The sequence below is a fragment of the Ceratotherium simum genome, chromosome 7, assembly GCF_057802395.1.
Source record: "Ceratotherium simum simum isolate JZ-2026a chromosome 7, ASM5780239v1, whole genome shotgun sequence".
In the NCBI taxonomy this organism is placed as follows: domain Eukaryota; kingdom Metazoa; phylum Chordata; class Mammalia; order Perissodactyla; family Rhinocerotidae; genus Ceratotherium; species Ceratotherium simum.
The window spans coordinates 12,392,292-12,404,941 of record NC_141906.1 but is presented as its reverse complement, the minus strand read 5'-3'; the positions used below and the strand labels follow the sequence as shown (position 1 = coordinate 12,404,941).

Below are 12,650 nucleotides of genomic sequence, written 5' to 3'. Positions count from 1 at the left end.
GAGAGCCTCCTATAAGCCAAACACCATGGCAAGCACTCTGTGGCCATTATAATCTTATTTGACCTACATAAGAACCCTATATACAACAATAAAGGTATTATCATCCCATTTTATAGAAATTAAGAAAGAAACTGAGGCTCTGAGTGGCTGGGTGACTTGCCCCAAATTACGCAGTTAGTAGGTGATGAAGTCGCGTTTTTGATATCAGATCTGTATGACTCCCAAATCACCATTTATTCTACTACCATAACAGTCCATGAAATAGACAATTTAGGACCTTCGGAAACCACAGTGGCGATGAGGAGCAAAAGCCTGAACAATGTATTTAAACAGTAATATATTTTTTGAAATTTTGCAAAAGTAAAATGTTTTAACAGCAAGCACCCCAGCATCCCTGCCATTATACCCCGCTCTGTGCTGAGGGGCACCGGGAGGGGCTCCCGGCAGTTTGGGGGTCCACGGAGGCGGCCAGGGCGCCAGGCGTGAGGCCGCGCCGCGCGGGCCTGGGGAGGGGTCGCCGCGGGGACGGCGGCTCCGGGCCGGGGGGTCAGGGGACGGCGGGGAGCCCACGCCAGGCGCCGGTTTCCACACCTGGATGAGCCCGCTGAGGACGCCGAAGAGCCAGTGCTTGCTGTAGACCGTGCTCCCTATGCAGTCGCCCCCGGCCACCTCCTCCTCGGCCTCGTCCCGCCTCGGCGGCGGCGGCGAGGGGTTTCGGTCCATGCTCGACCGCCACCAGCACGCAGGAGCCGCGCCGGAAGCCGCCGGAGGAGGCGAGAGGCCTCCTGCCGCCAGAGGACCCGGAGCGCCCGGCGCGGCTCCCGCCACAGCGCCCCCTGCTGCCCGGAGCCCGGCCGGCCTGAGAGCCAGCCCAGTACGCCCATCAGGCCTGGAAGCGCAGACGGCTTATCTCCCCCACCTCACCCTATCCAGGACCCAGGCACAGTCATATCATAACTGTTATTTGTCACCCTCACTGGATTAAATATTCCATCTCTCCAGGAGCTCTTAGCTTGATGGCAAGGGCCGGAGGCTGGGGAGTGGGGCAGAGAACAGGATAGTGAATCGCCACATCTCGGACCTCTGATTTCTGGACACCGTTGCTGCACTTAAAGACATTGTAGGGGCTCATTCTTCTCCCAGGTGTCGTTGGAATCCTGGGAAAGACAAAAGTCACCAGTAAGAATGCCAATATTCCAACTCCTGTATTTTCAGTTCATGCTTCTATTTAGTTCAATGGTACTCAACCTCAGACCCAATGCTCCCTCCCACTCCTGCAACAAGTATTTACAACACCCACTTTACTTTAATGACATGAAAATTATAGATGATATGACCTACCTCAACATGTAATTTCAAAAATATCCATATGATGCCCTAACAGAAAGGAGAAAAAAAATTAATTTAAAATAAAATGATAATTCTATTTTAGTATTTTAAATGCTCAGGCACCACTGTACTAGAAGACATAATAAAGGTCCCTGACATTAGCATGTATACGTCAAGTCACTGTGAACCTGACAGCTACAAATGCAGAATGACACAGGTGTGGTTCCATCATGGATGGGTCTTCTCAAAATCATGAACAGATGATGGTAAAATTTCTAGCAAAACAAAGTTTCAATTTACACAATAATTACATTTCTGGAAAGTTTTAAGGTATAATAAAACTGGACAAAAATACTCTATGTTAATATATAAAATACAGTTGGGTCCTAGGCTCAAATAACTATAAACATTCTTTTCGTCTTATGTGCAGGGGCAGACCCAGGTTTTTCGGGGCCTGAATTATGCAATTTGGGAAGCCCCTTTAGGAAAAACAGTACAAAATTACAGATATTAAATTAGTTACAATAGGAAATATTTATTCAGAATGGGAAAAAAGAAATCACAATAAATTACCAATTTTAAACAGCCAACAAATACCTAAAATGTCATGAAATCCAGAAAAACATCCAAATATTTTTATTAATAAATAGCTTGACACACTTCTACCACCCTTTTTCTTTTTTTTAATAGATTTTATTTTTAGAACAGTTTTAGGTTCACAGCAATGTTGAGCAGAAGGTGCAGAGATTTCCCACAGAACCCTTGCCCTGACTCATGCATAGCCCCCCCGGTCAACATTCCCCACCACAGTGGTGCATTTGATACAGTTGATGAACCTACATTGGCACATCATTATCACCGCGAATCCATCGTTTACATTAGGGTTCACTCTTGGTGTTGTACGTTCTATGGGTTTGGACAAATTTATAATGACATATATCCACCGTTATAGTATCATACAGAGTAGTTTCACTGCCCTAAAAATCTTCTGTGGTCCCCCTATTTACAATCCTTTTTTAATATATTTTGCTAAGTTCTCTCTGATCATCTCTTTTTATGACAATGACCTTGTAAGATCATTTTCTATAGTGAAAAATAGAAAGATAATTCTGTCTTTAGTATGGTTGTTTGAATTTTTTAAAGTTATTATTGGTAGTTAGGGAAGTTTCTTTCACCTTCACAACTTATTATTGGTAATATTATGTAAAGTTGTGACAGCTGTCAAATTTGTGAAAACCTCTCTCTGGAGGAGAACTTTCATTGTGGCTAAGATTCTATGAGAATAAAGTCTTCCACTTATGATCTTACAGTTCTCCATAGACTCACACCTGACTTTGTACATTTCAGAGTTGTTTCTCCCCAACTACCCACATACCCTGTGCTGGGCTCTACAGGACATGTTCATTTTGCCATATGACCTCTGCTCCTGCACCTAGGAGTCACCTCAGTAGGTGGTAGAAGCATACCTAGAAGCCATTCCTACTCCAGGATAGCAATCAATGACTTAATTATACTTGGTAGTGACCACAAACCACATGAATATGTCCCACTAAATGCAGACCGATTGTAGTCCCAACTCAACTTTTCCTTAGTCAGATCCCCAAGATGCCTGTAACCACCCTGGTGGCACTCAACACAAATGGAAATGTGATGGTGGGACGTTGGACTGGACAGAGTTAGAGGCATTAACTGCTTGCAGTTAAAACATCTTACTTTTTCCTATCCTATGAGCCAGCTATCCCACTACTGGGAATCTATCCAACGAACCTGAAATCAACAATCCAAAGAGACTTGTGCACCCTTATGTTCATTGCAGCATCATTCACTATAGCCAAGAAGTAGAAGCAACACAAGTGTCCTTTGACTGATGACTGGATCAAGAAGATGTGGTATATATATATATATATATATATATATATATATATATATATAATGGAATACTACTCAGCCATTAAAAAAAGACAAAATCATCCCATTTGCAACAACATGGATGGACCTGGAGGGTATTATGTTAAGTGAAATAAGCCAGAAAGAGAAAGACAAACACCGCATTATTTCACTCATATGTGGAATATAAACCAACACACGGACAGAGAGAACTGTATAGTGGTTACCACGGGCAGGGGGGTTGGGGGGTGGGCACAAGGGGTGAAGGGAGGCATTTATATGGTGACCGACAAACAATAGTGTACAACAAAAATTTCACAATATTATAAACTATTAAGACATCAATAAAAAAATATTTTACTTTTTCAGATTTCACTAAAATATTTGACCATGTGAACACTTTTCTAGGGCCTCTCCCAGGGCCATGGAAAAGTCCCATATAAGTGAGGAGCCTTTGAAGCTTAAGCTTCATCAGTTTCACGGTAAATCGGACTCTGCCTACCTGCATGTCTGATAGGACATTACAAAAGCCATGCAGAATGCAGGATGATCCTTTGTTTGCAGCAGTGTCTCATAAATTGTAAGATGCATATATCTCTGGGCCATCTGCTAAATGTCCTCCAATCATTGTGCCAACCAAAAATGTCCCCAGAGATGTCCAAAACCTGGAGTGGGGTTGGGGGTGGGATCAATGCTGTCCCTGTTGAGAACTAGGGTCTAGATCTCTCTCTGTCCCGGGGACTGGCAAGTTTGGGGAAGAATTATGTTAATGCCATCCTCTAAGGAGGTGGCTACATACCTCTTTCTACCGTTCCCTTGTCACAATGATGTAATCTCCTCCAAATTGTCACTTGCTTTTTCCTCAGCCCTTTATTGGCTCTGGTCCCCCCCCCATATAGATTTACCTCATAGACTTGTTGTGAGGATCAACTGGGGTGGGACATGGAATACATTCATTGAAGGAGTGACTAAGGGAACTAATACATACAAAAGTGTTTTGTAAGCTCTAAACTGCAATACAAATATTAGTTATAGCAAAAGGTTAAGGATTTTGGGTCTGGCGCCAAGCTAGCAATGTGAGTTGGATGCATTATTTGCATCCAAATGCAAATGCAAGAACTTTTTGTGCCTCAAGTTTCCTCAGCTATAAAATAAGGATATTTAAAGTGTGAGGATCCAATGGGATAACACAAGAAAACACTTAGAGTTATGCCTGGCCCATAGTTAACTCCTCGCTGAATGTTAGCTGTCATATCATTATCATTCTACTATTAACTAGTGTTAGAGGAGCTTAAAAACCAACCAGCAAGAGGACTGACCTACAACCCACTAACTCTAACAGGGATGGATGCAGATTCCCAAGAAGGCATGAACAAAGTGCTATTCAGGCATTTAGTATTAAACATAAGGGTTTTGAGGCTGATGGTTATGATGTGCTGAGGACCTGGTGTTCTATAAAACCTGAACCACCTAGCAGGGAAAGAGTGAAGGGACATGACTTTGAAAGATGTTTCCCAGCACCATGGACAGGGACTGGTTAACAACAATCTGGAGGGAGAGGATGGGAGAGGAGAAAGCCTCCTGGGACTAGTCTCCATGGCAGGGAGAGAGACCACCGAGGGACCCAGATTCTTGGGAGGCAGAGAAGAGGAAAGGACACAGCTGTCTGAGCAGAGAGGAAATCTGGACACAGAGGGGCATAGAAACAGTCCATTGTAACCAGAGATGCTGGGGCCAGCAGGACCCAGAGGACAGGGTCTGGTTTGGAAAAGAAACTGTGCGTTGTATGAGACTGAATAGACTTCTACAAGATTTCAGGATCTTCTGGGGTTATGTAAGAGAGATAACTCAGGCTACACTTTGACCCCAAGGAGATGGTCGCTGCTGGGGTGAATCCATGGTACCTCAGAGTCCTTTTTTATACTTTCCTTTGATTTTTTTTGACATCAAATTTTCCTACCCTCCTGGTAAGGATTGGGGATTATTTTCTCTACTACTCTCTGGAATTGTTTGTACAAAATTGGAATGATTTGTTTATTTATTTATTTATTTATTTTAATTTTTTTATGAGGAAGATTAGCCCTGAGCTAACATCTGTTGCCAATCCTCCTCTTTTTTTGCTGAGGAAGATGGACCCTGGGCTAACAGCCGTGTCCATCTTCCTCTACTTTATATGGGACACCGCAACAGCATGGCATGACAAGCAGTGCGTTGGTGCGCGCCCAGGATCCGAACCTACGAACCCCGGGCTGCGGAAGGTGTGCACTTAACCGCTGCGCCACTGGGCCTGCCCCCTGATTTGCTTTTTTAAAGGGTTAAATTTGTCTGTAGAACCATTTGGGCCTGCTGTGTTCTTTGTGGGAAGATTTGATCTTTTATAATAATGATAGGATAATCCAAGTTTTCATTTCTTCTTGAGTCAGTTTTTTTAAATTGTTTTTCAAAGAATTTGTTGATTTTTGTCCAGTTTTAAGCTTTATTGCTGAAGTTGTTCATAGTATTCTCTTTTATCTTTTCTATGTTCTGGAACATAGAGTTATGGACTGATAATTGGTCCATGTAATGGTCCACACAAGGTCTATATAGTATGGTCTGTGTTATGGACATATAGTTTTACCCCAATTTAATACTATTGTTTATTAGTGCCTTATCTCCTTTTTAAAAATAAAAGTGATGATGTTTATTGATCATCCTCACGATATTAAATAGGCATAGGCTCATTCTCTTTAAGTAGGGAACACCGTCATGTTCTGTTTGCAGATGCTAACAACAAATGGGATTTCACAAGCATTTATTAAACACTTTTATATGCTCTTTATCAAGCATCAACTACTAGGGATATAGAATTCAGTAATACGAGATCAGCAATTGTCCCTGCCCTCGGGAGACTCACAGCACCACCTCCCGAGAGCAGAGTGAAGGGGAAGCTCAGTACTTGTCAGGCAGGCCAGCAGGTCTGAAGTGATTGGGGTCTTTGCCACTCCGGCCCCATTCATTGGCAGCCTGGTCAGCCCTCGAGTCTGCCGCTCCGTGGCCGCTGTCTCCAAACTTGAAAAGGTCTGTGACTCTCTGAGAACCCTCTCTGGCATCACTGGAATGGAGGTGGGCAGGTAGGAGATTAATCCAGGGCTTATGAGTAACAGTCCTATCCTCCCTGTCTGTCCTCTTTCCCAGGGATGGCTCTGAGAGGAGCCCAGGAGAGTGGGGCTAAAACATTGAGGCTGCCTGGTCACAGCCCACTCAGCCCCGCTGATGCCCCTGGTGCTGGGTGAACAGCACCCAGAAGGGAAGGCTGGGAATCGCCCATTCCCACCAGTCCTGATCTGGCTCTGTCACCACTCAGACCCCACACTGTGCACAGAGGGGGTGGGGTGGGCCAGAAGATGAGGGGCCACAGTCTCTACAGGAAACTTCCCCAGGGCGTGGCCCCTCCTGTTGTCCAAGGCAGCCCAGCTCTGCCCACCCACCCCCGCACCCGAGTCACCTGATCACTTTAGCAGCCCAGGCGCCCCCAGGGCCCCTTTGTGCAGCATCGTAGTTCCCTCGGGCGTGGAAGTATTTGTCGGAATCTTTGTAATTGGCTTCTCTCATGTCAGAGTAGGCTCTCCACATGTCTTTAGCCCCTGGAAGGGAAAGAAAATGATGAGATGAAGGTGATCACATCTTGGCAAATAGAGAAATCAATTTTCCTCTCAGTGGTTCTGAGACATCATCCTTTGACAAAGCCCTTGGAGATGATACGGCTTGAGATGAACATTCCTTTACTTTTCACTCCCTGGTTAATGTGATGAGAATCACACCAGGTGCAAATTTTATTCTGTCTGATTCTATTCCAAGTTCTGTTGCTCCTTTGTTTTAGGGTGTGTGTGATGCGTGTGAGGAAGAGGTGGGATGGTCCTTAGGGCATGTGTGGTTGTACAATGAGCCTCTACCTGGAAAGATGCAGGGAACCCTCCGACCGGGGCCTGAGAACAAAGGCGACTCTGAGGGAGGCTGGGAACCCACGGTGCTCCCAACCTAGTCACGGGAGAACTTCATCCCTGTGGGCAGCGTGAGAACCACTTGGTCCTGAGTACATCTGAATGTCCAGGTACATTTGCGCCTGGACAACTGTCAGAATTCAACTGGCAGGTGATAAAGGTGAGTCCCTAAGAGAGCTTTAAAGAACCTGGGTGATCAGATGCAGACAAAGGGCAACTGACCCACCAGCTCTAAAGGTCAGTGTCCTCTCCAGTGAAGTGGAGGAGTGGGGCCTCCCTCAGAGTGGTTATGTAGAAGGATGGGGAAGATACAGGTATAACTTCTAGAACATTCTACATGCTCAATATACCATCACTTCTCTGGTCCTTTGAGAGCATGGCACAAAAGGAAGAAAAAGAATGAACTAAGATGAGGAGCAGGGAGTTATGCATGAAAGAAATCTGACCAAGCTAGAATAAAATGGCAAAGACTTTAAAAAATTAGCTGATTAGGAAACAGAGAAAAACCTAACGTAGAGTTGTAATCTTAGCTTATGTAATATCCCCATGAGATAACTTGTCTTCATTTTATGTCTTCATTATTCCTGGTGTTCAGATAATACTTGTGTTGAGAGCTATGACTTTCTTACTATACTTATTTCCTCTGAGTTACTGACTTAAATAGATCCGTGGAGTCCAGACTTGCATAATAAGTCCTTCCAAAATGCCTGACACATTTGGTCACTTGAGGGGGCAGAACCGGAGGGAGTGGTTCTCAGCCTTCAGTGCACAGACATCACCTGGGGGGCTTGGTAAAGGCCGGATTCCAGCTCAGCCCCAGAGACTGATTCAGGGAGGGAAGTGTGTGGACCTGGGCATCTGCATTTCACAAAGCACCCAGACCCATGGAATTTCATGTGGGTAGTCTTAGAACAACCCTTTGAGAAACATTGACCTGAGAGATGAAAAGAGATTTTTAGCCAGGTGTGCAAGAATTAAGATAGGATTAACAGCAAACTCTTAAAACAATTCCTCAGAGACTATCAGAAAAAAACCCACAAAATAATTTTGTGAAATAAACAATTTTTTGCCACTTCACTATGGTAATGAGGTAACTATCTATTTTTTTTTTTCCTGTGAGGAAGATCAGCCCTGAGCTAACATCCGTGCTAATCCTCCTCTTTTTGCTGAGGAACACTGGCTCTGAGCTAACATCTATTGCCAATCCTTCTCCTTTTTTTTTTCCCCAAAGCCCCGGTAGATAGTTGTATGTCATAGTTGCACACCCTTCTAGTTGCTGTATGTGGGATGTGGCCTCAGCATGGCTGGAGAAGCGGTGCGTTGGTGCGCGCCCAGGATCCGAACCCGGGCTGCCAGTATTGGAGTGCGTGCACTTAACCACTAAGCCACGGGGCCGACCCCGGTAACTATCTCTTGCTCTTGGTTTCCTGGCCAGACCTCAGCCCCACTAGAACCATCATCAAGATACTTCATTGCACCTTTTATTGCAGGGAGGGAAGCCCTACGGAGTTGCCTTCCAAAGACACACATCCCCACTCCTGGCCATTTGCTCAGATAAGAACAGGGTGTGTTTACAAATCCCTCGCTCTCCCATGTGCACTCTTATCTGGGAGGCAGTGTGGTACCTGGTTAATAGCCAGGTCTGGGGAGCTCGACAACCTGGGCTAAATCCTGCTCTGCTTTGGGACTTTGTTAGGCATCTGAATCTTTCGGTTTCCCTGTTAAGGGATAATGGTACCTACATCTCAGGATGAAAGGATTAAAACCTGAAGATGAAAATGAGTTCATATGTCCATGTAAAGCTCTTAGAACAGTGCCTAGGACATATTAAAAGCTCAGTTACTTTGGTTGTAATTACTAAGCGGATGGGAAGTGGGCACACACCCCACACCTTTGATGCACCCACTTCCTGGCTCCTGAAACATAGACGTGAGCTGTCCCTGACTCCCCACTAGGCAGCAGTAGAGCCCCACGCATATTTAGGCAACATGCACCCCTGAACTCAGGTTTCCTCCTCACTCCTGCTGAAAGTTGAGGCCCAAACCTTATGACCTCGGGTCTGGGGATCCCCACAGAAGAGTGCAAAGCTGTGCAGAAAAGCCTGGGGAACTGCTGTCATGAAAACCGTGTTCCTTTTCTAGCCGCTTGTGGCCCTTGCCCTGTGGATATGTGGCCTCTACTCAGGTGAATCTTGGGGACTGCCAGTTGCAGCCTCCCCCTCACCCCCATCCTTTTTGGTCCTTACCTTGACCAGCTTCCTTGAGGAATGAAAACCATCCTCGACTGCTGACTCCTAGGACCAGGGAGCAAAAAATGATGCCGATGGAAAGCTTCATCTTGCTGCAGACAGTCAAGCAGACACAACAAAGGTTGACAGGTTTTTATTTTTGATAATGTTGATCCACCTTACATTCCAAAAATAAATCCCACTCAATTTTATACATGCATACGTATATGTATGTCTATCTATACTGATGGATACATAGATTGTATTTCAGAGGGTCCAGTTCTCCATTTCCATTGTCTCATTGGAATCCCGGTGATTTACTGGATGAGAGATTGCAATGGGCTTTTAGAATAAACAACTTTCCATTTCAATCATCCCCTTTCAGCTCTGCAACCCACTGTACAAAACTTTTCCAGAGAGGCATTTGGGGATTTTGTGACCACACACCTCTCGGTAATGTGAGATGAGTTAAACCATCCACAATATTCGCAGAAGCCTGCTCTACCCATCACTGACTCCACACAGAAGAAGCATACAACAGAATCCCTCCCCCAAAGTATTCACATCTGGTTAATTCTGATTGTCAGAATAGCGACTCAGGAAGGAGGCAGAGAGCGGGGATGCAGCACAAGGATGCTGGTGGGGAAAGAGAATCTCCAAAGAGGAAAGCTGCTGGAAAGTTCTAGCACCTCACCTGTGGCTGTCTCTTCCTGCTGGGCTCCTGGTGAGCTGAGCTGCCTGTGGTGCCCACCTGGGAGATGTGGCTGGTGCTATATATACTGACATTTTGCTAGGGGAACGAATGGGGACACAGATGTGAAGCCAACAAATGAAATTTGGGAAATTCCTCTTGGGCAGAACACAGCATTCAGAACATCAGGGTTATTCTTCACACACATCCAATTTTCCCAGATTGTGCAATCTGGTAGCTTTCAGGAGTGTACTAAGTTGGATTTTCTGCCCATTTCCAGCCTCACTCCTGGTGGGGACCAGGTTTTTCCCCCCGCAAAATAATGTACTGACATTTTCTGTGAAGGGAAACCAATATTATAAAAAGAGATTTGATTTAAAAATGAGCAAAACAGGCCACAGGGACCAGCAGAACAGGCTCCATTGGAGGAAGCTCAGGATGAAGCTGGAACCCCAGGGCACAGGAGTAGGAAAGGAAGGAGATAGACCACCCAGGAAAATAAAATTAAGAGCACCCACATGGGGTGGTCTCAGCACTGGAAAAGGGAGTAATCCAACTCAAGTGTATTCACGATCAGTTTCTATTGAAGGTCATATGGGCAGGTTATATTGGGAGGATGCTGTAACCCAGGAAGGTTGTAGTATAGAAATTTGCTACAATGTCGTGTAGAAATGACAAACTATAAAAATAAGCAGGAAATGGCCCAATGGCTGCTAAATTATCAGCATAGAAGATTCAGGAAGGATGCATAGAAAGCTTGGATGCAGCATGCTGTAGGGTGTGATGATAGAGTACAGCTGAAAAGCAGGATTGGGCTTTATTATCTGAGTTTACTAAGATAATCTTGGGAAGAAATTGTGTGCAGGTGCCAACAGGGGGATGATGTCCCTGGTTCACTCCCTGCCCCATCCCTGCCACTTCGTCCAAAGGGGAAATTGTAAAAGCAGTTGGATATCCCCAAGAAGAAAGATGATGTGTGTGCAACATGGCAGAGATGATGGAGGATTAGAGGACAGATCTGGTCCTCTTCACAATGGGACTGTGGGCCGGAGCCTGAGGACAGCGTAGGGCAAGTAAGGCCCAGCCCAGACAATACCAGCTCAGGATTTGTGCCTGGAGTGTTTCTGGGAGACAAGGAATGTGAGTAGTGCATTGGAGATACTAGGGAAGGAATCTCCAAGACTGATGCAAGCACATCATGGAGACTTGCTAGTCGAGATGTGGGAAGACGGAAAGAACAGTCATGAAGGACGGCAACCTTGTGCTCCAGTAGTAACCCAGAGAACAACAAGGATGAGGTCCTTCCAATGTTTTACAAGACCAGAGAAATTTGAGTAGGACATTCAAAAGAGGAGCAGTGACCCAGGATGAAGCAAGTCAACAAAGATTCCACTAGTGTTTGGGAGTCATTATCTTAGATTAGAGCCTACCAAAATTAGGAGTGATGGCTCTTTCTGGATCTTGGTCATATTTTAATTCTTGTAGGTATAATGAGATGAAAGTTGAAAGGCAGATAACTGTCAAGGATTTCCCTGTGCCTTTGGTTCTTATAAAGGCAATGTTAAGCAACATACAGATATTCCACAGACAACTTCCTTCCTTGGGAAAGGTGGATTCCCTGTGGGTGGGTGGTCAGGGTCCCTGAGCTGGCTTGGCTCTCTTGGTCCTAGGAGTAGACCTGGTGGGGAAGAGAGAGTTGTCAACCCTCCACAGCCATTGGTCATGGGCATGCTGGGGGGGTTGCTTCATAGAGAAGGGCATGTGATATTCAGACCCCCTTTTTCCACGTTCCTCTGGGCAGAAATTGTCAGCCAGTGATCACATCCTATTATAATTCTTTTACTCCCTCTGGGGCCATTCAATGCTGGAAATCCACTCCCCACTTTCTCATGTCATTGAAGTCATTCTCTTCTTTGAAGGAATCATTACAGAGAAAGCAGGTACAATTTCTAGACACCAAGAGGAACTCTTCACAGGGACTCTAACCAGCACTGCAAGTTCTCTTCGCTTTGTTACTCAATGTGTTCTGTCTTCTGGGAAGGGACACACAGTTCCTTGCAGGGCCATACTCAGAGCAGTAGACAGTAGTGTCAGTCTGCCTTTTTCACTTGCTTCTCCTACAAAAGGAAGCTACACTGTCATGGTGATATCAGGGTCTCCAGGCCTTAAAGGGATTTCCCAAGAGTCTCTCGTGAGTCTCTGTGTCCCAGTTTGCAGAGATGGTCTCTGTTAGTGCCTATTGTCCCAGCTTAATAGTTAATAGTGACACCCCCTTCCACTCTCGAAAGTGACTTGGTATTCACGATAAACTAGTTGGACCCCCACTCTACTGACCAGGCTGTTGAGTTGCCTGAAACACCTCCATTTCTTCTGTTACAATTAATGTAAGTGGAAGAGAAGATCACCAAGGCTCTTAAGATCAGAAACCAAAGTGAAAAAAAGCCCCACAGGATAGCCTGACCAAGAATGGCACCTGAGGCCCAAGTCCCAGATTCAGAGGGACAGCAGGAAGAAGGATGAGCAGGTCCACGAGTGT

At 45.3% G+C, this 12,650-nt stretch overlaps 2 protein-coding genes across 5 annotated transcripts in view; both read right to left on the bottom strand.

The window, feature by feature from the left end:
* Positions 1-751, bottom strand: part of SAAL1 (serum amyloid A like 1) — a 52,066-nt gene extending 51,315 nt beyond the window's left edge. For all 4 annotated transcript variants that reach the window (XM_087433132.1, XM_087433130.1, XM_087433131.1 and 1 more), the window contains exon 1: positions 592-751. In XM_087433132.1, coding sequence (XP_087289258.1) covers positions 592-723 — 132 coding nt within the window. In that variant the 5' untranslated portion in view covers positions 724-751. The remainder of the gene's footprint in view (positions 1-591) is intronic.
* A 5,336-nt stretch (positions 752-6,087) lies between these two features.
* On the bottom strand, positions 6,088-10,171 carry LOC101408429 (serum amyloid A protein). Its single transcript, XM_004418486.3, has 4 exons — positions 10,118-10,171; positions 9,442-9,536; positions 6,701-6,839; positions 6,088-6,307 (listed from the first exon to the last, which is right to left on the bottom strand). The coding sequence occupies exons 2-4, from the start codon at positions 9,530-9,532 to the stop codon at positions 6,145-6,147; spliced, it is 393 nt and encodes a 130-aa protein (XP_004418543.1). The 5' UTR covers positions 9,533-9,536; positions 10,118-10,171; the 3' UTR covers positions 6,088-6,144.
* Positions 10,172-12,650: the final 2,479 nt, after the last annotated feature.

Coding starts and splice junctions, on each gene's coding strand:
- LOC101408429 (XM_004418486.3), bottom strand. CDS start 9,532: ATGAAGCTTTCCATCGGCATCATTTTTTGCTCCCTGGTCCTAGGAGTC. Junction 6,840..9,441: donor CCTCAAGGAAGCTGGTCAAG/GTAAGGACCAAA, acceptor TTTCCCTTCCAG/GGGCTAAAGACATGTGGAGA. Junction 6,308..6,700: donor TGGGCTGCTAAAGTGATCAG/GTGACTCGGGTG, acceptor CCTCCATTCCAG/TGATGCCAGAGAGGGTTCTC.